General features: G+C 38.6%; 2 protein-coding genes across 7 annotated transcripts in view; both read right to left on the bottom strand.

Moving 5' to 3' along the window:
- Positions 1 to 1,551: 1,551 nt before the first annotated feature.
- Positions 1,552 to 3,674, bottom strand: LOC6036810 (nucleoporin Ndc1). Its single transcript, XM_038248877.1, has 3 exons — positions 3,512 to 3,674; positions 3,123 to 3,459; positions 1,552 to 3,063 (listed from the first exon to the last, which is right to left on the bottom strand). Exons 2-3 carry the CDS (start codon positions 3,437 to 3,439, stop codon positions 1,629 to 1,631), a joined length of 1,752 nt encoding a protein of 583 aa, XP_038104805.1. The 5' UTR covers positions 3,440 to 3,459; positions 3,512 to 3,674; the 3' UTR covers positions 1,552 to 1,628.
- Positions 3,675 to 7,067: 3,393 nt separating this feature from the next.
- The window catches only part of LOC6036811, a 44,709-nt gene continuing 26,169 nt past the window's right edge, over positions 7,068 to 25,607 (bottom strand). For 4 of the 6 annotated variants that reach the window (XM_038266999.1, XM_038267000.1, XM_038267001.1 and 1 more), the window contains exons 3-9: positions 9,902 to 10,037; positions 9,607 to 9,821; positions 9,510 to 9,557; positions 9,163 to 9,294; positions 8,323 to 9,088; positions 7,986 to 8,259; positions 7,068 to 7,617 (exon numbers count right to left, since the gene is read on the bottom strand). In XM_038266999.1, the coding sequence (XP_038122927.1) occupies positions 7,391 to 7,617; positions 7,986 to 8,259; positions 8,323 to 9,088; positions 9,163 to 9,294; positions 9,510 to 9,557; positions 9,607 to 9,821; positions 9,902 to 10,037 (1,798 nt within the window). In that variant the 3' untranslated portion in view covers positions 7,068 to 7,390. The remainder of the gene's footprint in view (positions 7,618 to 7,985; positions 8,260 to 8,322; positions 9,089 to 9,162; positions 9,295 to 9,509; positions 9,558 to 9,606; positions 9,822 to 9,901; positions 10,038 to 25,607) is intronic. The other 2 variants (XM_038267003.1, XM_038267004.1) reach the window with 2 other exon arrangements.

Genomic DNA, 25,607 nt, shown 5'->3' with positions numbered 1-25,607 from the left:
AACCAACCAACATCAACGAGTGAAGGCAGTAGTGACCTGTTTTCACCACAAGAACTTCTGAACATTTTCATCGAGATGACAACAACTTTACGTGGGTGCAAAACTCGCAAAGAACAAGTAAGAACTCTTGGAGCATTCATCTTAAAATAAAGTTCGTAGTTTACTCGTTCTAGTGATTTTGAATATTTCAATGGATTTATTTTTTTAGTTTTAGGTTAGGATTAGCTGTTAAAGTGATTTTTTTCTTTTTTACCCGAATGTATTCAATTCAATGCAATAATGTAAAACAATTTGAAGCAAATAAATAAATGTGATCAGTTAATAATAAAACGAAAAATACAACAAAGATGAAGAGCATTAGGCCATACCACTTATCATGTAAAATTAATGTAATTATTTTAAGAATGTTCAATAAAGACATATTTAATTTCAAAAATTTCAAAATCACTTTTGTGTTATAAAACTACACAATTTTGACAGCTAGTACAACAACTTGTGTATTTTTTTTACACAGATTTATGTACACTCAACCCCCGGTGGTTGGTCACTTTTTCGTTTGACACTTTTTTAGTTTGTACCCCGTTGGTTGGTCAAAGTCAAACTAAAAAGTGACGAACTGTCACTTTTTACACGGCGCTCACGCACACTATCAAAACAAACGTTTAGTAGTGTGTGTGAACTCCGTGTAAGAAGGGTGTCAAACTAAAAAGTGACCCCGTTCGTTTGACAACAGTTGGTGTCAAACCAACGGGGTTTGAGTGTATTCTAGAACACGTTCAACAGCCTGTGTATTATTTTTACACAGATCTGTGTTATCTGTATTTTGCGTGTATTTTTTTAATCAGAAAATAAAAAATCCATTTGAACACACCCCTGCCATAAAATTAACTGTCAAGCAACGATGCCAGATTATTTTATGGGACACGCAGAAAAATGTTTTGTAGAATCATCCTGCACGAGGTTTGTTTGAACAAAAATTTTGTTGATTTTGTGTTGAAACAAACCTTGATTTTCTCAATTCAACAACAATCTTTTGTTGTTTTGAAAAAGTTGCTTTGACGTTTAGCGTTGATTCAACAAAAATCTTGATTTTCAAATCAACAAAATGTTTTGTTGAATCAAATATGCCTTATTTTTCTGCGTGGAGATCTGTATTTTCTTAAAAATAAATCTGTATTTTATCTGTATCATGTACATGTCAAATTCAAAGCCACAAAACTTTTTTTTAATTTTTAACAGAAGATTTAAGCTTTTTAATCATATTAGAGCATTATTCAATTATTAAATTGTTGAAATTTTTAAATAAAATCATTTTTAAAAAAAATCTTCGAATAAAAATAAGCTTTTATAGGGAAACCAAAACTTTCACGGGCAGTTTGCTTGTTTTCTCGTCAAGCATGCTGCATACCGTTCGGGCGCAATCCAAACATTTCAAACTTTTTTAACGCGTTCCAAAGTGGTCCCAACATTTTATTTCTGAAGGTTTTCTGTTCCAGTGGTGAAATTGACTCACGTTAATCCATTAAAATAAAAATTAAAAACTTCAAATATGTATTTTATGACACAACGATTTTTATTCAATGATTATGGGTCAAAATGAAAAGTATGACGAGAAAAACAGCCTCCTCCTACGCTTCCCGGTAGTGCACGAACCCGTGCAGCGCCTTCACATCGCCCGGCTCCAGCACGATATCGTTCAGGTAATCGGCAAACGCCCCCGCAATCCGGTACAAACTGCGCCGCGTGGCAGCCTTGAGTGCCGCATAGTTGCGGTCGATCTTTTTCACGTCCAGCTGAATCGAGCCGACCTTGTCGATGGTTTGCTTGAGCTGGACCAGCGTCCGGATGATTAGGGGGAGGTCATTCTGCACCACACCGAACTGGTCCTCGTTGATCGAGCGGGCGGCCAGGGACGCGAGGGCTTGGCTGATGTAGATGATTTGCTGGGAGTTGTTTGAGAGGAGGTGGCAGGTTTTGGCGGTTTTGGGTTCGCCGAAGAGGTAGAAAATGCCGGGTATGTTTTTGAGGGAGGTGCGGAGGGAGTCCAGGCGGCGGTCGATGGCTTTGCAGATGATGTCCGGTTGTGGGGTGGAGGTGGATTCGGTTGGGAGGGCGTTCGTGGAGAGGGATCGGATGCCGAACGACTCGTTGTACTGCTTGGAGAGGATCTTTTCGGCGTCCATTGAAGCGGTTGGTCGCAGGCGGGTTATTTCCGGACGGATGGCGGAGCCTACGGCCTGAGGGGCGCCTTCAATCGAGCGTGACAATTCAGCGGAGTAGTCGCGGATGAGACGGATGCATTCGCCGGACAGGAGGCGCCAGTTGTACGGGTGGCCACCGGGGATTGAGAGAGCGTAGAGACGGGACCGCCGGGTTGGGTTGCTGTCTTCGGCGATGTTGAACAGGTCCAGCGCAGCCAACTGTTGGATGATGGGCAGTTGAGTGTTGGCCAGGGCTTCCACCAGCGTCACTTCGCGATCATCGGCCAGCGAGGATTTCTCCACCGGGAATGCGCGATACTCGGTAAGGCAAATGTGAAACAGGTCCTGCATCAGGTTCATGCTGCTGAGAATCTGCGAGAACAAGATCCAACAGTACAGGAGCAGCCGGACGTCGGACAGGATGGCGTAGAACGATGCCAGCGTGGACTCTTCCGCCAGGGAAACTCCGCTGAATGTGGACGCAAGCTTGTGACGGAAGTAAACGCAGCTGAACGTGAAGAAGAAGCTCGCGTAGACCAGGGCAGGTGCAAATGATGTAAACAGTGACCGGTACACGGTGCTGTAGAGATGTGCTCGGATCTGCTGATAACGTGGCTGCTGGATGACTGGGAAATTGACCGCCGATCGCTCCGGCTTGCTCCGCACAAAGTAATACACTCCGGCAAACGTTCCTCCAAGCAGCAAAAATAAATACTTTTCATTGAGCACAAATTGTCCGTTTTCGGAAGCCGGCAGGAACAGGACGCGGTAATCGTCCCGCAGGAATCGCGTGTACAGCCAGGCCGTCAAAAATCCAACCACGCAGTTGACCACCAGCAGCGCAGACTTCTGGACTATCGACCTGCAAGCAAAATTTGCCAACTTCCAAAATTCCCCAAAAACAAACATCCTTCAACCCACCGATAAATCAGCTGAAACCGCGTCGGACAGTACCGCCCGTCCGCCAGGAACGCCTTCGCCAGGCAAACGCCGTACACGATGACCGCACTGACGAGCGGCATCGCGGCCAGCCAGGTCGACAGCGAGCACAGCAGCCGGAACGTCCCGAGCACCCACGCCACCGGGGCGAACAGGCTAAAGTTGACCAGCAGCAGAAACACCGTCAGCAGCACAAACTGGATCGCGACGCTGTACAGGATGGCGAACACGAACCGCTCGACGCAAATCTTGCGGCACTCGAGCTCCCGCGGCGACACCGGCTCGATCGTGGCCGCCATTCCGATGGCAGTAGTCGGTTCTGCGAGAAATCGATGAGAAACGGTCCAAAAATCGGAGAAAACATTGCTTACCCTTTCCGGCAACGATTCGACGATGTAATAATCTCTGCTTGTAACAGTTAAATATAACAATTTTAACTAAATTTAATGAATTAACTAAAATAACTTTTAATTTCTGAATCTTCCTTAAAAATGTGTGAGAACCGGCTTGCTCGGCAAACACTTCGCGCGGTTCACAAACTTTTGACAGATGTTTGTTTTTGTGCAACGGTCAGCGGCGGGCAGAGGGCACAGCTCTACACATACACGGATGTGCGAGAAGGATCAACATTGGGTAATATAAATTTAGGTTGTTCTTGGAAATAGGGTGTTAAAAAAAACGAAATTCTTATCACTGATTTAGATTTTCTTGCGGAACATCGACTTGATCAACCAATACATGTTGGCGAAGCAAGAAATTTGTGAGAAGCAAGCAATTTTGGAGAAGCAAGAAATTTGTGAGAAGCAAGCAATTTTGGAGAAGCAAGAAATTTTTGAGAAGTGCCTTTGCATGGAGAATAGCGTGAACAGTTGAAATGAAATAAATTTTAATAATCGTATAAAAATAATTGTGGAGCTAGCTGTGGAGCAATTCTCATGTTTCATGCATTTTTTTTAAATGTTGATTTTGCTGAAATGTTCTAGAGGACTTAATTATGACCAAAGTAGCCATTTGGCATACAAGTATTCACCCAATTTTGGCAGCTCGTTTTTATATTTTAAATTGTGAATTTCGACGATGTGTGTGCACTTTCTGAAGTGCCTTGGTGAAATCACAGAGCAAAAACAGAGATACATTGTGATAAAATTCACAGCAACTGTAAATAAAGTTCAACTTCATGCTAGACTCCATGAAATTTGATAGCACAATAGAAAAAAAAAGTTACATTCTTCAAAAATACTCACTTTACTGAAGAAAGGCTATAAAATCATTCGAAAAATGAACTTCTTAATTAGACCTCCTAGACCCACATTCACGTATACATATCTACTCGGGATTAAAATCTGAGCAAATATCGGTGCGTGTGATGAGATGTTGATCAAAATAATTGCACTCGATTATCTCGGGACCGGCTGAACCGATTTTTTTCCGTTTTTGGACTCATTCCAAAACATCAAAGATCGGACAACCCTATCAAAAGTTATAAGCACTTAAGTGCCATGCTGCCACCTCAGATTATTTTGATAAAAACGCTGTCCGGAACTGTCATGCGACCTATTGTTGGATGCGTAATCCAAAAAGACCTTTCCAATCACTACAGAGCAGTTCTCTCAGATTTCGGTCATTCGATTTTTTTTGTATTTTTTAATCCGACTGAAACTTTTTTGGTGCCTTCGGTATGCCCAAAGAAGCCATTTTGCATCATTAGTTTGTCCATATAATTTTCCATACAAATTTGGCAGCTGTCCATACAAAAATGATGTTTGAAAATTCAAAAATCTGTATCTTTTGAAGGAATTTTTCGATCGATTTGGTGTCTTCGGCAAAGTTGTAGGTATGGATACAGACTACACTGGAAAAAAATGATACACGGTAAAAAAAATTGGTGATTTTTTTATTTAACTTTTTATCACTAAAACTTGATTTGCAAAAAAACACTATTTTTAATTTTTTTTATTTTTTGATATGTTTTAGAGGACATAAAATGCCAACTTTTCAGAAATTTCCAGGTTGTGCAAAAAATCTTTGAGCGAGTTATGAATTTTTTATCAATACTGATTTTTTCAAAAAATCGAAATATTGGTCGCAGGAATTTTCCAACTTCATTTTTCGATGTAAAATCAAATTTGCAATCGAAAAGTACTTTAGTAAAATTTTGATAAAGTGCACCGTTTTCAAGTTAAATCCATATTTAGGTGACTTTTTTGAAAATAGTCGCAGTTTTTCATTTTTTAAAATTAGTGCACATGTTTGCACACTTTTGGAAAAAATATTTTTGAAAAGCTGAGAAAATTCTCTATATTTTGCTTATTTGGACTTTGTTGATACGATCTTTAGTTGCTGAGATATTGCAATGCAAAGGTTTAAAAACAGGAAAATTGATGTTTTCTAAGTCTCACCTAAACAGCCCACCATTTTCAATGTCGATATCTCAGCAACTAACGGTCCGATTTTCAATGTTAATATATGAAACATTTGTGAAATTTTCCGATCTTTTCGAAAAAAATATTTTCAAAATTTTTAAACCAAGACTAACATTTCAAAAGGGTCAAACATTCAATATTACGCCCTTTTAAAATGTTAGTCTTGGTTTAAAAATTTTGAAAATATTTTTTTCGAAAAGATCGGAAAATTTCACAAATGTTTCGTATATTAACATTGAAAATCGAACCGTTAGTTGCTGAGATATCGACATTAAATGGTGGGCTGTTTGGGTGAACAGAAAACATCAATTTTCCTGTTTTTAAACCTTTGCATTGCAATATCTCAGCAACTAAAGATCGTATCAACAAAATAAAAAATATAGAGAATTTTCTCAGCAAAAATATTTTTCCAAAGTGTGCAAACATGTGCACTATTTTAAAAATGAAAAACTCATAAATATGAAACGGTTACAAAATTTTACTAAAGTACTTTTCGATTGCAAATTTGTTTACATCGAAAAATGGTTTTCGATTTTTGAAAAATCGTATTGATAAAATTCATAACTCGCTCAAAATTTTGCACAACCTGAAAAGTTGGCATTTTCTCTAAAACATATCAAATAAAAAAATTAAAAATAGTGTTTTTACAAATTAAGTTTTAGTGATAAAAAATAAAAAATCACCAATTTTACCGTGTATCATTTTTTCAGTGTAGTCTGTATCCATACCTACAACTTTGCCGAAGCAAATCGATCGATTCCTTCAAACAGATTTTGAATTTTCAAACATCATTTTGTATGGACTGCTTTGTATGGAAAATATATGGACAAACTAACAAACTTTGGGCATACCGAAGCCACCAAAAAAGTTTCAGTCGAATTAAAAAATACAAAAATTAAAATTGAAGAAAAAAGACCGATTTTGTAGAGAATTGCTCTACAATAGATTGAAAATCTGACAACCCTATATTAATGTGAGGAAGGCCCAAACCGCTTTAAGGTGGATTATTTTTCTTTTCAGAAAAAGTGAAATTTTCAAAACCATGGTTGGTTGGCAGGGTTAAGCTCTAGATTGGTCACCGACTAACAACTTAAAAAAAAAAACTTTAACGCGCCCTGAACGCGCGGTGAACAATAATAATATCACAATATATTATCACCGATTTTAGTTTAAATTTAAATTTGTATGTACAATGGTACGCTTGGAACGAGCTGCCAAGTAAGATACAGTCCGGACTCGATTATCCGAAACCTCGATTTTACGAAGTTTCGACTATCCGAAGGTTTTTATGGGACTTCGGATAATCAAATCACAAACAAATATTTTTTTTACGTTTTTTATCTTTTTCTTGTTTTTAACATTTAACAATTTTTGCATAAAAAACATAAAAGAGATCAGAAATCTAACATGCATATGTATGCTTATGGCTGGCTCCAAATATTTGATATTAGTCTAATTTTCGGTGATGGAAAAAACAGAGACTTAAAAAATGAAACCAAATAAATTCACACAGTCAAGACTCACTCAACATTTATTCATGTAGCATCATTCGGGGTACACATAACAACAGTTTTGATTTTTAAAACATCACAATTTGGACCCACACGTAGGTGCACCATTGACTAGAATTAGACTTTGTTAGTTGTACCAACATTTTTCCTTTTTCTCTACAACCACTGATCATCGTTTGGATCTTATATTGCTAGAAGGGATAGGAATCGCAACCGTCACACAACACGATTTGCTTTTGTTCCCTGCATTTTTTTCTTCTTCTTTTTCTCCTTCGACTAGATGATATATATTTTTTTAAAACGCTTCCTCAAAGTCCTAGGAAATCATCTGCAGAAATTCCGGCTCCGTGACCGGAACGCTTGGTTTGTAAATGGGCACGACCGTGTCCGGCGAGAGGTGTTCGTAGCTGATGTGTCCCAGCAGCCAGAAGGTTTCCATGGTGCCTTTGCCCTTAACCTCGATCGTGCCACGCCGCTTGATCTTGAACCCACCCAGTTTGTCCAGGACGGCCTTCGTGTTCTCCGACACGTGGATTTTCATGGCTGAAAAGAAACGCATTGGTTAGATTGATTTTGATTTTTTTTTACGGTATTTGTAATTTACTACACAAATTGTCAAACATAAAAGGTGTGTAGTCTAGTTTGCAAACAAACTGAATGTTTTCTCCAAATTTGCGCAGCTTTCACCCTGTGTTCGCGAGTCCAGCCCTGCGCGTCGCCGTCAGCGCTACCAACTTAACAGCACGAAAGATGCAACAACGAACGAAACACGTGTGAGAGAGGCAGAATTTTCACTCAGTTTTGGGACGCGAACGAGACACGAGAAGAAGTGAGAAAATGAAAATCCCCGTCACCGTTTATCGCCGGCACCGAAAAATACAGTCCAAATTCTAATCAGAAGCAAAACTCACGCTCCCCGGTCGACTCCATCCGCGAGGCCGTGTTGATGGTGTCCCCGAAGAGGCAGTACCGGGGCATGGTCGTCCCGACCACTCCGGCCACGCACGGCCCCGTGTTGACGCCCACCCGGATCTCGATCGTGCGGTTGCGCATGTGCGGGATAATGAAGCCGGAGATGCCGCACAGCAGCTCCAGCGACATCATCGCGATCTCGCTCGCGTGGTTGTCCCCGTTGCGCTGCGGAAGCCCGGACACGACCATGTACGCGTCGCCGATGGTTTCCACCTGTGGAATATGAGGGGGAGGGGTAGTGACGACGACGTGCCATCTGAGCAGCGAAGGACTTACCTTGTACACGTCGTACTTGAGGATGATCGAGTCGAATAACCGGTACAGCGTGTTGAGCATCGTAACGACCTCCATGGCAGAGCTAACGGCGGAAATGTACGTGAAGCCCACGATGTCGCTGAAGAAGATCGTGACCGAGTCGAACGTTTCCGCCGGAACTTGGCGCTGCTGCTTGAGTTGCCTCACGACGGCCGGTGGCAGCATCTGGTAGAGTAGACGGTCCGCTTTGCCCTTTTCGCAGCGGAGTTCCAGGGTTCGTGCCACGAGCTGGGTTGAGAAGTCCTGGATCGTGATGGTTGCGTTGTGCACGAGCAGAAGCAGGAAGGGACTGATCAGGGCGATGACGAGGACGAGCCCGATCGAGATTGTCTGGATGAGCCGGGCGTTGGACATTTCTTCGTCGACGGTTCGGATGACTGCCTCCTGGAGATCATCTTGAAGTAGCTGGAGGTTGGTGGTGAACGTGTTGACCGATTGGTAGTATTCGGCGAGGGCTTCTTCGCGTGATGTTGTTTCCGACGAGTTGATTAGGACCAGTTCGCGCCATTTATTCAGCACGTGCGCCTCCCGGCTGTTCAGGATCGTGATGTCGGCCATGAAGTTCTCCGCCGATCGGAGATAGTCCATGGCTGCAGCGTCCCGCCGAACAAACTGCGAAAAGTCGTCCAAACCCAGACGACCCCGCTGGATGAACTGAAACACCAGGATGGAAGCAATGCTGACGCACTCGATCGCCTCGATCACGTTCTTGTACACCACCAGCTGGCTGCAAAAAGGGAAACGAGAAAGTAGAAGTTGTGATGAACGTTTGCCATTTGCTCCGGGGTCTTACGAAGTTACCGCCAAACGTCTCCGGTTAGCGAGAAGCCCACTGATTGGCTGATTTGGTCCACCAGGTGGCGGTTGAGGTCGTTGTACGGCTCCAGGAAGGTTGTGATTGACCGGCTTACGTTTTCCGCTGGAGAGGGTGACCTGTGGAAAGAGAAGGAATCAGGTTTCATCCAAAAACAACTACTTTTCTAGTCAAATTGCTAAGAACCCACTGAAAAAAGAATGGTGAAAAGTAATTTAAGCTCAAAGTGAGTATTCTGAAGTCAGCGTGTCTTGACGTAAACAAAGATGGATTAAGACTATTTTTATTACTTTTTTTCTGTCGCTGATCCGTCCAAAAATGTCGCAACACCTACCTGAGCAGCAGTTCCCTCGTTTCGCTTGAAAGGAGAGCCAAGAACCTTCTTATCAATGCGTTTACAAAACTCTACAACCAAGGCACGTGCTAGCTACCTCAATTCCCCCGCTATTGTTTGGTTCGTGTCGCCGCTAAACTCCACGTCCCAGATGTCACTGCGCGCCATCAGTTCCCGGAGAACCCGGTCCGTTTCGGCGATGGCCCCATCCACAGCCAGGCGGTTCTTCCGCGTCAGCACAAAGTAGGTCAGCAGCCGGCGCTCGTTCTGGACCGCCTTCAGCAGCGCGGACATGTTCATGGTCATGCGGATCTGTATGTGTTGGAGACAAGGGAGGAAAAAAAAGCTCGCGTAAAACCCCGCTAGATGTCGCCCATAAACATTGCACCAACCTCTTCATCAACGCGCTTGGTCGTCTCGTATTTCGTAATTTGCTGGCTCAGCAGGATTGAGTTTTGCAGCACCACAGCCACAATCGGAATCAGCAGGATCAGCAACAAGTGGCACATGAACAGGCGGCGACCGCTCCTGGGCGAAAGTGACCGCGGGAGTGATGGAGAGAAATGAAAAGAGAAAAGTAAAATGAATTATAACCGGGCTTTATCCTTTAGAATCATATCTTTGCAGGGATTTTCCTCGCCCACGAATTGTATCACGATTGTGAGATAAAACCAGCCTTTTCTATTCATTCTTTTCAACATGAGTTTAAAACAAAAAAAAATCCCTCCAATTTAAAACACCATCACCAGAATGCTTCTGACACCGAAATATAGGAGAAAAACGCCTCAAACTAGGCCAAGCGCCACGCAGAGTGTGCCAAACCGAACGCCGCAATGTAGGCTGAGTGCTCGAGTCGAGATGAGAAATTCATTGGCTAATCCGTTAGGCGGTTCGTTTTTTTCTTCTTCTCTAAAGTGGGGTGCCTATCTTCCGGCGAAATTTGGCGCGTTGGCAACAACCGGAGGTGTGATTGAAGGCTAAAATTAAAATCATTTTATTTAATTTAAATGTATGGGTTTTTCGTTTTCGCAAATCGACTTTTATTTGTATTTTTATTATTTGGATGAACTTCCTTGTATTCTCTATGTTTAAAGAAGTCATTTTGCAAAATTAGTGAATTAAAGTTTTTAGTTTTTCGTTTTTTGTTTTAAGTTTTTAGTTTTTAGTTTTTCGTTTTTAGTTTTTCGTTTCTCGTTTTTAGTTTTTAGTGTTTAGGGTTTAGTGTTTAGTGTTTAGTGTTTAGTGTTTAGTGTTTTGTGTTTAGTTTTTAGTTTTTAGTTTTTAGTAGTTTTTAGTTTTTAGTTTTTAGTTTTTAGTTTTTAGTTTTTAGTTTTTAGTTTTTAGTTTTTAGTTTTAAGTTTTTAGTTTTGTTTTTAGTTTTTAGTTTTTAGTTTTTCGTTTTTCGTTTTTCGTTTTTCGTTTTTCGTTTTTCGTTTTTCGTTTTTAGTGTTTAGGGTTTAGTGTTTAGTGTTAAGTGTTTAGTGTTTTGTGTTTAGTTTTTAGTTTTTAGTTTTTAGTTTTTAGTAGTTTTTAGTTTTTAGTTTTTAGTTTTTAGTTTTTAGTTTTTAGTTTTTAGTTTTTAGTTTTTAGTTTTTAGTTTTTAGTTTTAGTTTTAGTTTTTAGTTTTAGTTTTTAGTTTTTAGTTTTAGTTTTTAGTTTTTAGTTTTTAGTTTTTAGTTTTAGTTTTTAGTTTTAGTTTTTAGTTTTTAGTTTTTAGTTTTTAGTTTTTAGTTTTAGTTTTTAGTTTTAGTTTTAGTTTTTAGTTTTTAGTTTTTAGTTTTTAGTTTTTAGTTTTAGTTTTTAGTTTTTAGTTTTAGTTTTTAGTTTTTAGTTTTAGTTTTTAGTTTTTAGTTTTTAGTTTTTAGTTTTTAGTTTTTAGTTTTAGTTTTTAGTTTTTAGTTTTTAGTTTTTAGTTTTTAGTTTTAGTTTTTAGTTTTAGTTTTAGTTTTTAGTTTTTAGTTTTTAGTTTTTAGTTTTTAGTTTTTAGTTTTTAGTTTTTAGTTTTAGTTTTTAGTTTTAGTTTTTAGTTTTTAGTTTTTAGTTTTTAGTTTTTAGTTTTTAGTTTTTAGTTTTTAGTTTTTAGTTTTTAGTTTTTAGTTTTTAGTTTTTAGTTTTTAGTTTTTAGTTTTTAGTTTTTAGTTTTTAGTTTTTAGTTTTTAGTTTTTAGTTTTTAGTTTTAGAGTTTGAACAACTTTCCGGAATTCTTAGTCATTGCTTAGCCAGGCTAGTCCAGACGTGATTACTCGGAGTCCTCCACAATTATTCCCCGTTATTTTAATTTGGACACCCCTAAAATTTGTATGAGTACTTGTAAGTAGGAACTAATAATGCAAAACGGCTGATTACAAAAATTAGAAAAAAAAAATATTTTGAAAAACCTTCAGATTTCGGCGTAATTTAAGGCAACAATTCCCAGACACTTGATTCGCCTACACACGCGCTGCTTGTGGAGGAAAAACGTAATGGCGCGCGTCGAGCAACTTTTAAATTAGGTTTATTCATTCATGCAGTGTTGCGTTTTTAGTATGCTGCTTGGAACTGGTTCAATCGCCGGATAGATTAGTTGCCAATGACGTCATGTCCTGTGGATGGGGGAGGGGCCACATCAACAGTTGTTTTTCTCATGGTTTAAAAAACATGTAAAACGAACGAAAAATCCCACCACCCCAAACGGAATTTCTTTGGAAGGATACAACAAAAAACGAAACATATTTATAAAGGACACCATTTAACCAACGAAGAGCTTTCACCCTCGTTCCACACAAATTTCCGAGTAAAGAATGTAAATGTCCTTTTGAGTGAACGTTTGCTTTGAGACCGATGCGAAGCCAAGCAAATTATTTTGAAGAGATGAAGAAAGAGTGGACCGCTCGAGCTTGGCCCAGCATTGTGCATTTCTATTTTAAGCAGTCGTCCATCAGGGTGACAAGAAAAAAGGAAAATTGTGGCGAAAACACCTTAGAGACACCCCCTAGCTTGACTCCTTAGGCAAACAAATAAGTATCTGTGACATATTTCTCCGTTCGCGATTCGTCATTTTGGTTATGCCTGTAACATAACCACTGCAACTTTTTTTATATTTTCGAAATCAGTTCATTAATGTTTTTACCCCTTTCTTTTGTATGAAGAAATTAAAGATTATTTTTGTTTAAAAAAAAAACAAAAAAAATAAAAAGGTAGATTTTGAACATTTAGAAATTTACTCAATAATTTCCGACAGATTGGGTCGTAAAATTAGGCTTAAATTTTTGATATTATTGTTCACAAAGATAAAGCGATTTTTAAAATCATTTTTTCAAAGGTCCTACACTCAATCCCCGAGGGTTGGTCACTATTTCGTTTGACACTTTTTTAGTTTGTACCCCGTTGGTTGGCCAAAGTCAAACTAAAAAGTGACGAACTGTCACTTTTTACACGGCGCTCACGCACACTATCAAAACAAACGTTTGGTAGTGTGTGTGAACCAGGGATGCCACATGATTTTTTAAAATGTCTGTGAAAAAGTCTGTATATGTCTGTGCAGTTGTCTAAAATTCAAATATATCAATTTACAGTCATAGAAATCCATTAAAAATTGTGGTTTTAAGCATTTGAAGACTAACGAAATAAGTTTCGATGGATATTTTTACAAAATATTAATTTAATGAAGTTTTTAAAAAGTCTGTGTACCTAAAAAAATGTCTGACACAAGCTCAAATGTCTGTGAAACACAGACAAATCTGTGTATCTGGCATCCCTGGTGTGAACTCCGTGTTAAAGGGGTGTCAAACTAACAAGTGACCCCGTTCGTTTGGCAACAGTTGGTGTCAAACTATCGGGGTTTGAGTGTATTTGACAGTTCGTTCCGAGGGAACCATAGTTGATCCATCGAAAAAATGTTGTCTTGTCAATTTATTGTCAGAAATGATTTTAATCGTGCTTTTTAACCGTTGTAAATAGAAATTAAAAAAGGGTCGAATTGTTAATTCATAAATAGGGTCCTAAGGCCCTTTGCAATGTTTTATGTAGAACGGTAAAACACATGATTAAAACCATTTCTGATCACCTTTTTTATTTTAATGCAAACAAATAATTCGACAAGTCAACATTTTTTTTTCGATGAATCAACTATGGTCCCCTAGGCGTGAGCTGTCAAGTAGGACGTTTTCTGTCAAGTGGCCCAATAGTTTCTTGAAATTGATTTAAAAAACCATTTTAATTCCTTTGGACCGTTTCTGTCAAGGAGGGCCGCGAAGTTAATTTTTGAAAATTGATTTAAAAATCCATTTTACATCCTTTGTGGTCGTACAAAGATTTTTTGTCTAAGCCTAATTTTAGGACCCAATTGCGTTCAGAATAAATAATTCTCAAATAGCGCTAGTAAAAAATAGGGTAAATTACACTTAGAATAAATAATATTGTTTTACCAATTTTAATGATTATTATTACTATTAGTCTGATCAACATAGTAAAAAAAGGAATTGTAGAAATTCTTCGGAAATTAAAAAAAACATAATTTACTTTCAATCTGCAAAAAAAAATTATTAAAAAAACGCTGCAATTTTTCATAAAAATGTGAGTAATTTTAGATTTTAATATCGCGTATAAAAAATGTTTCTGCTTTCTTGTACTAGCTTGCTGGTTTTCCTATCTAGTTTGCATAAGAGAGCACAGAGGCATCGGTTTATTTTACCACATTTTGCGCTATCCTTAAATTCAAGCGATTCCTATTTTGATTCTTAAAAAATATCAAAAAAATTAATTTAATTATTTTGGAAAATCAACTTTAAGGGATAAAATATTAAATTATATTAGTATTAGTAGTAATTAGTATTTTTTCCTGAAAAGTCCTAACTATAACCTATAGACTTTTAGACATCAAACCGATCAGAAAATTCCTTCACAAGACCAGTCCTGAAAATTGTATTAAGACATGAATGGAACGAATAATGATGCAAAATGGCTTCTTTGTTTCCCACGAATATAATGAAGAAACTTTCTGCTTTTGCTCGATATAATTAATTTTTAAGATTCACTCAAAATCGAATCGTAAAACGTTTCTGATATGATTAAGCACAGTTTCTCATTAATCACATAAAACAATATATTATTCACCATGGGAAAACGATTGAATTCCGATTAAATTGTGTCGATTGTTTACAAAGGACTCCTAGATCAATATGGAAGCTTTGTTTTAGAGTGTATTTAGTTTAAATGTTGGCACAGCTTTAACCCTTTGGTTCCTCGCCAGCCACTGCCACAGACAAGTAGAGCTTTGCTGAAAAAAAAAATAACTTGAAAATAATAATTTGGCTTTGCCCTGCCAGCGTATAAGTTAAACGAATGCAGCAAAAATTAAAATTGTAAATTGGTCAAAAATTCTGCAGCACTGAGAGCAATCCGGAGAGTCCGGATTTTCCGGGTTTGTTCTCCGTTTGAAAATTGCATAACTTTAAATCACCGACAAACGGACGCCAACGTTGGTCAATTTGAAATCAATTTGGTGTGTTCGTGACTGGGGTTAGTTCAAAATATCTTTAAATTTCTATGTTCGTTTTGAATAAGTGTTTCCAAAACAACGACCCTTGGCTGTGAGTGGAAGACCGTTCAATCGTATAAACAACTCCCACGGGATTAGCCGCGCTACGGAGGGAGCAACGCATCGCTCCGGTGCATACTTGTAGGCGATGAAATAATACCAAACCTCCGGTGGTGCGTTGCGTGTTGCGGATCGGTCAGGCGCCAGATGTGCTTACGAAGTAAAGCTCGGTGAGGAAAATTGCCTCGTAAACGAAAAACGACTGCTTCCGCCGTGTTTTTCGGTACACCTAATTGGCAATTGGCGGCAATTTAGCAGTCTATTTTTGGAGCATTACACTTCCTAGCCGCTGACCCGAAGACATTGTTTGATTTTTGACGATATTTGTTTTTTTTTTTCACCGATTTTAAGTGGCCCTTAATAAACAAATAACAATCAGCTAATTGCTCTTGCAGAGAAATTCGCAAAAAAAGTTGCGTTCCGAAACATTTTTTCAGGTCAACATCCAACCAGGTACCAATCACAGAAACAAAAAACAAATTAGATTTTAATTAAATATTAACCCAGTAAATGCCAAATTTGTGTTTTTTGTTTATGTTTGCCGAAAAGAGCAGTTCAAATTACATTTCCTGACGCAATATGAGTGGCAAATGACGCTATATTTTTACTACAGCAGATGTCCTCGTCAATCATTTCTCACAAAAAAATAAATTATAACATGACGTTATTCTTTTTGGAACATTACTTTATATAAATGTTAATGTTAATTAATGTTATGACATGTTATGTTAAAAAAATAATGCTATCAAACGTGTTTGATTTTTTTTTCATACCAAAATGTGCGTCCCTTTGCCCCGCAAATTTCTTTTTGGGAAAACAGATGGACAAAAATAATAATAAGAGGAATTTCAAAAAATCTTTAATGGTTAGCAACACAGTAGAAAATTTTGTAAATTTCGAAGTTGTAATTTTCGAAGGTTGAATATTATCTCTTATATGATGTAATTTTAACTTAATTTAGGCTGAAAAGAGATTTTACTCCAGAAAAGTGGTAAAATTACACATTTTCAAAAGTAAAATTACACATTCTATCGGACATAAAATATGTACCCCTTCCTAGATGTAAAGGCTACCAACTGTACGGATTTTTCCTTACCATACGGATTTTCGAACCTTTTCGCGGATTTTGAACAGGCCGTAATTTTTGTAGGTAATTTTACGCATAATACGGATTTGTACGGCATTTTAACAACTTTTTAATCATTGAATTGCTTTTTTTGATTTGGTCGAAGCTTTTGTTAACTAGAAATTTTTATTTTTCTGTGAGTTTGATTTAAAAAGGGAGAGTTTTTCCTCAATTCAAACTTGATTATCAATAATTCTAGAGTTTTTGAACTATTGTCTTCCATATGTTTAAAGGACCTTTTAAAAAATACTCTAGATTTTTTTTTGAAATTCCTTACTAAATATATTTATCCCTTTCCAAAGGCTTTCTAAAACTTGTGAAAACATTTGAACATTTGAATTAACAATTCTAGAGTTTTTTTATGGTCCTATAAACTGTTGTGTTTTACATATTATAGGACGAAAAAACGAAACTATTGGCACTACGCCCCCCGGGGCATGGCCTTCCTCTAACGTGGGATTTCTGCTCCAGCGCCTCTGACGAGACAGGAGAAACCGGGACCGACGTTTTACTTCACCATCCGATAGAAGCTCAGTGGATAAGGCGGGAATCGAACCCGCGTCTCATAGCAATATTATAGGACATTTTCAATAATTCTTTTTTTTTTTATATTATAGGACATTTTCAATAAAAAAAACTCTGGAAAAGTGTTCGTGAAAACACTAAGAACGATATTATTCGTAAATTTGTTAGCTTTAAAAACGACACAGTTTTATATTTTTAATTTTCAAATATATTAAATTTAATTTATCTAAATAATTTCCAGTTTTTGTTAGACCATGGTGCCATATCGGCAAAGTGTACACAGCAAATTCTGATGCTCGTTCTCAGTTAATATTTACTGAAAACTGCACTACTAAAATTTTCAGTTAGTTTTTCGCTGAACTTCAGTAAAAATTTGTATGGAGCTGTCAGAGTTTGCTGAAACTTCAGCAAGTTTTCATTTACTGAAAATTTCAGTAAATTTAACTGAATTCAGTAATGAGAAATTGTATACGGATTTTTGCTCAACAAGAGTTGGTAGCCTTAAATGACCATGATTTTTTTAACTGTGAAGATAATAAGCTATGCTAAACATTAGTTAAATAGTTTCAAAGTTTTGTGAACCTAAAGTAAACCTTATTTCATAAATTTCAATATTAGGTCAAAATGGCCAAAAAGTTACTTTTTTAAAAATAAAACACACAAACTTAAATTTCTTCACTTAATTTTTGTAAATGCATAAAATTTACCTTAAACAAGTCGAAACCCCTAGTATAAAAACCCTCGAAAAGAGAATATGAGAAAATTGAGTATCAAAAAGAAAGACATATTTTGTTTTCCTTATGATTTATGTCTTCTTCCGATTATTTTTTCTCAACGGAGGAAGCTTGCATGCAAGTTTTGCGGTCGGTCGTGCAAATCGTCGGGCGTTTTTGCATCTCGATTTTTGTGGTGAAATGTGCAATATTGTGACAATAAAAGTGTACCATTCGGATCGCGCGTTTTTTGTGAACACGAGGAATATAAAGTTCAGTGCAAATTTCCATAATTAGTGTATGTTTTTCGTGATAATTTGCTTTCCTCAGCCAATTTTAAGATGGCGGCTTGGCAAAAAATCGGGGTCTGCCCTCATCCGGATGTCTTAGTTCACCTTGCAGGTGTATTAGTGAATTAGCTAGCAGCAAGGTTGAGCAAGCATTTTTGGGGTGGCGTGGTGAACGACGGGACGTGGGATGAAAAAATAGGAACAAATAAGTGAGTGACACGTTCGGGAGAAAATGCAAAAGTGCAAAACATTTTTATTTCGATCTGATTTGAAGATTAGCTTGATTTTAATTGTAACTCATCTTGACTAAGTCTTGTTGTGTGAAAAAGTGGCAGGAAGCATCGTGGCAGCTCTAATGTGCCGGCTTCAGGAGCATTTGTTGGTATTAGTGAGGATATGCTGGCTTAGAACAGTGCAAGAAATGAAGGAGAGAGAAAGGAATCGCGATGTGTGAGTTTGCGTCAGCTGCATGGTGACAAGGTGGCACCCACTGAAGAGTCTCGTTTGCACGGTGTCTTCATCCGAATCGCGTAGATCCTCCCGGCCTACTTTGATGGAAAAAAGTATTTCCCGGGTGCTTGTGTGTGTTGTTTTGCATGTGATAAAACTGCACCGAAAGTGGAACGAATTCGGTTTTAGATTTGCCCCAGCAGGAAAGAAGCAGAACTTTTCGATGACACCGATGCTGCGCTTGGTGACACCGGACAATCTTTGTGCTGGACTCGGGTTAGCACGTTCTATGTTGTTTGATGTATGAAAGTGAGAGTGAATGTAGTGAATGAATGTGTTCTGATTTGCGAGAGTCATTTGAGAGAGTGAGAACCGTGATATCAAGTGAATTATGTCAGTTGACACGCTTGATTAGAATTACCAACCCTTCATTGTTTTTGGGCGTCGAACCCAAAAATGAGTAGGAAATGGAAATCATAAATTGTTTTTTGCAAACACAAATATAATCTAATCTATTGATTCAAAGAGTGAGTTTGTGTGTGTGTGTGTGTGTGTGTGTGTGTGTGTGTGTGTGTGTGTGTGTGTGTGTGTGTGTGTGTGTGTGTGTGTGTGTGTGTGTGTGTGTGTGTGTGTGTGTGTGTGTGTGTGTGTTTACGTTAGGGTGAATGAAAAAGTACTGCTATATTCCGTTCATTTTCTAATATGTAAATAATAGCGTAAATTATAAATATCATGTCGATTGCTGCCAGCGGTTACTTTGAACAATTGCTCGTGATTTTTTTTCATCGTTTTACTCGCTAGCTATCAGTCTTTCCTTTATCATCGTGGATCGGAAGGCACGACGCCGGTTGAGTTCGTCTAGGTATTTGTGTTTTTATAACACGTTAATATCATAACAAATACGCTAAGCCAAGTTAATTTGGGTAACGCGTCGGTCGGGATAGAAAATATTTTTTTGTTATGATTTGAGGTAAATGCTATTGGTTAGTCCGAATTGCGATGCCTTTCCGTCGGGTCGCTAGAATTTTCGTGATCGTCGTCGTACCATTTCAGCTCGATAAACATCGTAATTCATCGTTCGCACCGTTAATCAGTACCTCACTAAACATCAATCATTTAAAACTCGTAAAATCATCTCAAGTAAAAAATTACACTGTTTAATCCTTCATTTATTAATTACAAATGATTTTGGTTCTATCTTTCCACAGGCGGCTGTCTAAGACTAAACCATTTCATTTAAAATTTAACAACCGATAAACGGGAAATGTCTCATCCGCAGCATCCGATTGCTTGCCTTGAGAATAATATATAATACCTTTCAACATACACTATGATTTTGGGTCGCATCATCATCTTCTATGATGAATCCTGACCAAACACCCTATCCTACTAACAAATTTTCAGGTTCCTGGCGCTCGTGGGGTGTAAGCACAGAGTAAATCAGCTGCCCTAGTAGCAACCTGCGCTAACTAACATTCCCGTCCCTTAAAATCGAGGTCTACAAACTGACATGGCGGGCGCCGTTGGTGGCCAATGACTGTTACCTATTTGCAATTGATCTAGCTTTAGCAATCATGGTGTTTTATCTTTTCAGCGCATTCATACATGCTGTTGATAAGGGAAACACCACTAGATCGTTGAAGCCTATAATCAGTAGTGCTGAAAGGATATTACGGTTCTGTTCAGCAACGGAGGGGCAACCATGGGTGATCTCTCATGCTCATGCTCATGCTCTTCCGATTATTTTTTCTCAACGTCTAAAAGTGCCATATTTGATTAAAAAGCCACAATTAACGTAATACAATGTAGTTTGAAAAGTTTTAAATCAGTTGTGTAAGCTTTTTCAATGAATGTTTAAGTTTTGAACTAAACGAAGCCTACATTCGCAAAAAAAAACTGAATTGTACAACAAAGATTGATTTTCACAAATTAGATTTTTGGCATAAGCTTTTAAAATTCCGACAAAATGCTTCATATTTTAGAATCCTGACATTTTTTTATTTGCAATACGGGAAAATCTTAAGAGATATCCCCTGGCTCGATTCTTTCAAAAATAAGAAACTGTGCCAATTTTGAGCCGAGTCGGTTGAGGAAAAAAATTGTTCAAGACCTGAAAAAAGGTAAAATTTAACAGAGACCAGGCGAAATATCAAAGTGAAATAAAACCAAAATAGTGGAATTGAGAATACTGTTTGAAAGTATCCACAGTTTTAGAAATATAAAAAAATATTTCGTTATGCACACCTCTTTTTTTCTGGGGGTGTATCAATAAAAAAACCCGTTTGCATTTTTTTACTTTTTATGAAAGTTTTTGTACAAAGACAAAATAATGTACATGACAATGGCCAAAATTTTCCCATAGTTCTAGCCACATTAAGCAAAATAAAAAAGTAACAACAAATTGCACAGTCAAAAATTGTGCATTTACTATTTTCTCTGGCATAAAAGATGTACTCCTTCCCTGATGTAATATTACCATGATTTTTTGTACTGTGTGGACAAATTGTTTATTCACAAATAAAAAACACAAATTAATTCGACCTAGCAGAATTTGGATTAGTGTGTCCTAATCTCTAATTAGCCCCATATTTATGTTTTTTTTTTTCTCAAGTGCCAACCACTTAAAAGACGTTAATGATCGAAGGTTCGACAAATCATCCAACATCTTCTCCCGTCAGCAGCCGTGTCCGACTGTGGAAGCTTCGAAAAAAGACTGTAAATTATCACCAATTGCCAATTAAGCACTACTTGGGAGTACCAGAACACCAAAGTCGTTTTCGTTTACGAGGCAATTTGCTAACTTTGTAAGCACATCTGGCGCCTGACCGACCGGCAACACGCACAACACCGGTTTGCTGTGTATTATTCCAGCGCCTACAAGTATGCAGTCCTGTGATGCGTTCCCCGAACCAGCCTAATCCTGGGAGCTGTTTTCATTCGAAACCGGCCCTTTGGTTGTTTTGGCAACATTTAAAGTTACGCGACGACGTTCGGCGGAAAATCCCGATTAAATCTGGGAGCATAATTTTCCAGTAATTTGCAATTTTCATGTTTCTCGCAGTCGCAGTCGTTTTCAATTATGCGCACACACACAGCACAAGGGACACGGGCCAAATGTGGATTTTTTATTCTTCTCTCTCTCTCTCTCGCTTCTCGAATAGGCACGTACTTGACCCGGAAATGCTCTGCTTGTCTGTGAGCAGCAGGCGTGGAGTACACGAAAAAAAAACAATAATTCTGAATGTTACATTATTATTGAGGTAACATTTTTGCACGTCATAAATCATTTAAATTTAAATGCGATTTGATGTAAATTTGCAACAAATCATACGTAAAACATGATTTTCCGTGTCGAGTAAATTTACACTTGTTTTTTTCTGTGTACGGTTTACTGCGCTTTTATTCCTGAAAACTATCATCAGCGGTAGAATCTGGTGCAGTTCCGGCACGGGAAGGTTTGGGGTTAAATCCGGTGTCAGCATATGAGCGCAATTGATGAATTCCAGAGTAAACTTTCCAATCGCGCTTCAAGCTATTTGGCAAATTTGTTTTCTGCACAATTTTTGATTCAGGAGAATGTAGATTTGCGAGCTGGTCTAATAAAAAAAGGCATGTTTCTAATCGATTTGATGTCTTCGGCAAAGTTGTAGTTTATAATCTGGGTGGTAAAAAATGGAGCCGAAAGGCGGAACCATGTTTCTTTTCGCCAGAAGGTTCAAAATGTAAACACCAAAAGTTACAAAACAGCTAATTTGCCCGTAAGAAAAAAAGTCATACTTGTGCTTCAACATCCTCCTTCTTTGTAATAGTAAACAATGTGGGATCATTCGAAAATCACGTTACGCATTCTCTCTTTTCATCAGTCAGGTTATGATTGGGACTTTTCAGAGAAAAATAAACTCAGATCTGAGCCAAAATATTATGAAAACATGTCTAATAAAGAGTAACGCAACTTTGCAAAACTTTGATTTCAATCTACTAAATATACTTGTAAAAGTGTGATCGCAACCAGGCACGTTCTGTTTGTCGAAAATCGAAAACTTTCCGAGCTTTTTCCTGCACACGTTCGGGGCGTGTGAAAAAAAGAAAGAAAAAAAAAAACAATGGCAGAAACTACCGACGACGACTAAACTTTTAAAATTAGGTTTACTCAATTAAAGTGGCTTCGATGCTGACCGTGCGGGGAAAAGGTTCAATCGCCGGTCCAGAATTTGTAACCCTTGAATGTCGTCATGTCTCTCTGAGGGGGGCTGATAAGGCGTCATGGAAACATTTGTTATTGGCGCTGGTCTTAGAAATCTAAAACAAGCAAAAAGGATTCCTTTGAAAAAGAGCTTACAAAAATAAAAAAAAGGATGGAAGCTCCCAAGAGCTTTTGCCGTGCTCTTCGAATACCAGAGTAAACGCTCTTTTGAGTGAACGTTTGCTTAGCGACCGGTGTGAAGCCAGCAATATTATTTGGAATTGAAGAAAGTAGGTAAAACGATGTCTCGTGCCGCCTGGCTATGTTTCTTGCATTTTGTTCTTAGTAATATAATAAACTATGATGAAAGCCAACATGATTAAAGTTTATAACTGGAGTTTTTTTTTGAAAAGGTCCAATAAACCAAATTTCAGTTTTCTCTAAAACTTAACCCTGAATTGTTATGTTCAAAAAAAGATTTTTGATGGCTCGGTCAGATACTTTTTTTCAAATTTGGTCGTAGAAGGCGTTGATTGCGAAATAAAATGTTGGTGTATTCGACAAAGTTGACATGCTTGACAAATTTCTAAAAGACAAAAAATAACCAAAAATATTCCTGAAAAGTTCAATTCAATTCAATTCAATTTGGTTTTATTGGTGACTAATCAAGATACAATGAGTTATTTTGAAGTGCATAACAGAGTTTTGGAGTTCCTTACAGCTGTGTGTTGCATCATAATCTATTTAGGAACAATTATTTCTTTAACTAAGGCACTAGCAAGAGTAAGAAAAAACTATAAAAAAAAACTTACAGAAATTGCAAAGGAAAGGGATAGAGGAAGAGAAAGCTTATATCTAGATCACAGGTAATTTATCCTTTGTAGATGTGTTTGATCATCAGTTCCCAAGGGCCAGGAATTGTTCTGCCTTGTTCCGGCAGCTCCGAAACCGCGTCATCATCTCCCCGCGAGAGCAAAGAACTCCGGCAGGGTGAAGAGATCTTCCCGGTTACTTCTTGCTGGGCCGTACTGCCGCTACCGGCAGCGACCACGCTGGCGAACGAACGCCCCCAACCAGGAGGGAACGCTGAGTTTTCCGCTGGAACCGTACGCTGTCCAGCTGCAGGAACGGCTGCGCTCGTACTTCGCTGAGGAGGGTGGGACGCTTTCTTCTTCCTCTTTTCCTGCTCCTCGAGGTAGGCCTTGCGCGCGACGCATCCGCGGTAATTGCTGGTATGGTTGCCGTCACAGTTCGCGCACTTTACGCGCGGCTTGGTTTGTTCTGCCTTGTCCCCCAAGTCCGCCTTTCGTGGCAGTGCGCACGCCTCCGAGAGGTGTGACTCACCGCACATCACGCAGCGGGGCCGGAGGTTGCAGTTCCGCGAGCCGTGGCCGAATTTCTGGCAACGGTGGCATTGCGCTACGTCCGTCGGGTTCTTGGTGTAAAACCGCCAGTTTACCCAAAAACCGTCCAACGTTTTAGTCCGCCGCAGGTCTTGGATCTTAACGGTGCCGCGGTTGAAGTACAACAGGTACAGTGTGTGTGTACCTGTTACCGTTGTCTTGCGCGAGAGCACTTTAATCTCCCGCGGTTTTATGCCGGCGTCCGAAAGGTGACCCTTCAGGTCGGAGATCGGACGGTCTTGATAACCCTGCAAGACAACCTTAACAGGGGGCTTCTCGGGGTTGAATGTGTAGAAGTTGAAGTTGCTACGCTTCAATTCTTCAAACACCAGGTCGAAATTCTATTTGGTCAGTGTGATCACTTGCACTGCCGACTTACCGATTTTCAGACAATATCCGAGGCCTTCCAGCAACTCGTCAACATCGTCCGCTAACGTGTCCAAAACAAAAATTGGAGGTGGTCTACGTTCCACTGGAGAGTTGTTCTTTTTTGACGTCGGCACTTTTTTCCGTGCACGACCATCATCGTCGTCGTCGTCGTCGGTAGTGCTGCTACCGTCGTCGCTCAGCATCTGGAACTCGTTTCTGATGGGGATGTTGGCGGATGTTGATGTGCCACTGGTCGTGGCACCGGAAGTACCGGAACGGGTTCGCACTGGTGATCTTGGGACATATCCGGGATGTAGTAACTTTTTGTCGATGCCTTCAGCGCTGACGCTCCCCTGCGCGATGGCGGCCGACACGGCGTTGTTTTGTTTACCTTTTTGCACACGGCCGGTAGACGAACTTCGCGGGTTTTTCGAGGCCGCACTCGAACTGCCACGGCCACGGCCGGCCTTGGGCATGCTGGAGAAGCAAACTCGCGGGTAACTACAATCAATTACGGCGAAAAAAATTGAAAAAAACGATGGAGCACTGAGCACTAGCTGCATGCTCTCGTGCGTACACGGAGGGAGCTGATTCCTGAAAAGTTAGATTTTCAAAATCACCCTATTTGTGAATCAAGCTAAAAGTTGCCGCTACTCATTTAAAAAAAAAAAAAACTCTTCAAAACTGCGATCTGAAATATGTCCAGAAATATAGTCCAGATTCGATTTTCCGAAGCCTCGATTATCCGAAGGTTTGTAAAGAACTTCGAATAATCGAATCTCGATAAAAATCTTTTTATTTATATTTTGACATCAATTTTGAACTCTGCTGCCCCATTTTAGTGAAATTTGTAAATCAACCTACAAAATTACAAAATGCATTTTTTCATTATTTCTAGAGTAAATTTTCAAAACAACCTATAAGTTATGGTTCCCTTTGCAGATAGGATTTTTTTTTGAAAATTTAATCTAGATTTTATCTCTGCCATTTTTGCCGCCATCTTGGATTTAAACATTCTATGTCACCTTTGAGTCAACTGAGCAGTTCTCTACGAAATCGATCTTTTTTTTAATTTTAATTTATGTATTTTTTAATCAGGCTGAAACTTTTTTGGTGCCTTCGGTATGCCCAAAGAAGCCATTTTGCATCATTAGTTTGTCCATATAATTTTCCATGCAAATTTGGCAGCTGTCCATACAAAAATGATGTATGAAAATTCAAAAATCTGTATCTTTTGAAGGAATTTTTTGATCGATTTGGTATCTTCGGCAAAGTTGTAGGTATGGATATGGACTACACTGAAAAAAAAAATGATACACGGTAAAAAAATTTGGTGATTTTTAATTTAACTTTTTGTCACTAAAACTTGATTTGCAAAAAAAACGCTTTTTTTAAATTTTTTTATTTTTTTATATGTTTTAGGGGACATAAAACGCCAACTTTTCAGAAATTATCTCAGTA

The sequence above is a fragment of the Culex quinquefasciatus genome, chromosome 1, assembly GCF_015732765.1.
Source record: "Culex quinquefasciatus strain JHB chromosome 1, VPISU_Cqui_1.0_pri_paternal, whole genome shotgun sequence".
Taxonomy (NCBI): Eukaryota; Metazoa; Arthropoda; class Insecta; order Diptera; family Culicidae; genus Culex; species Culex quinquefasciatus.
Note: the sequence above shows the minus strand (reverse complement) of the source record. Positions and strands in the feature narration are given on the sequence as shown.

Excerpts from the sequence above, each read along its gene's own strand:
- LOC6036810 (XM_038248877.1), bottom strand. The coding sequence starts at position 3,439 with ATGGCGGCCACGATCGAGCCGGTGTCGCCGCGGGAGCTCGAGTGCCGC. Across the intron at positions 3,064-3,122 it reads CGGTTTCAGCTGATTTATCG|GTCGATAGTCCAGAAGTCTG; the intron begins GTGGGTTGAAGG and ends TTTTGCTTGCAG.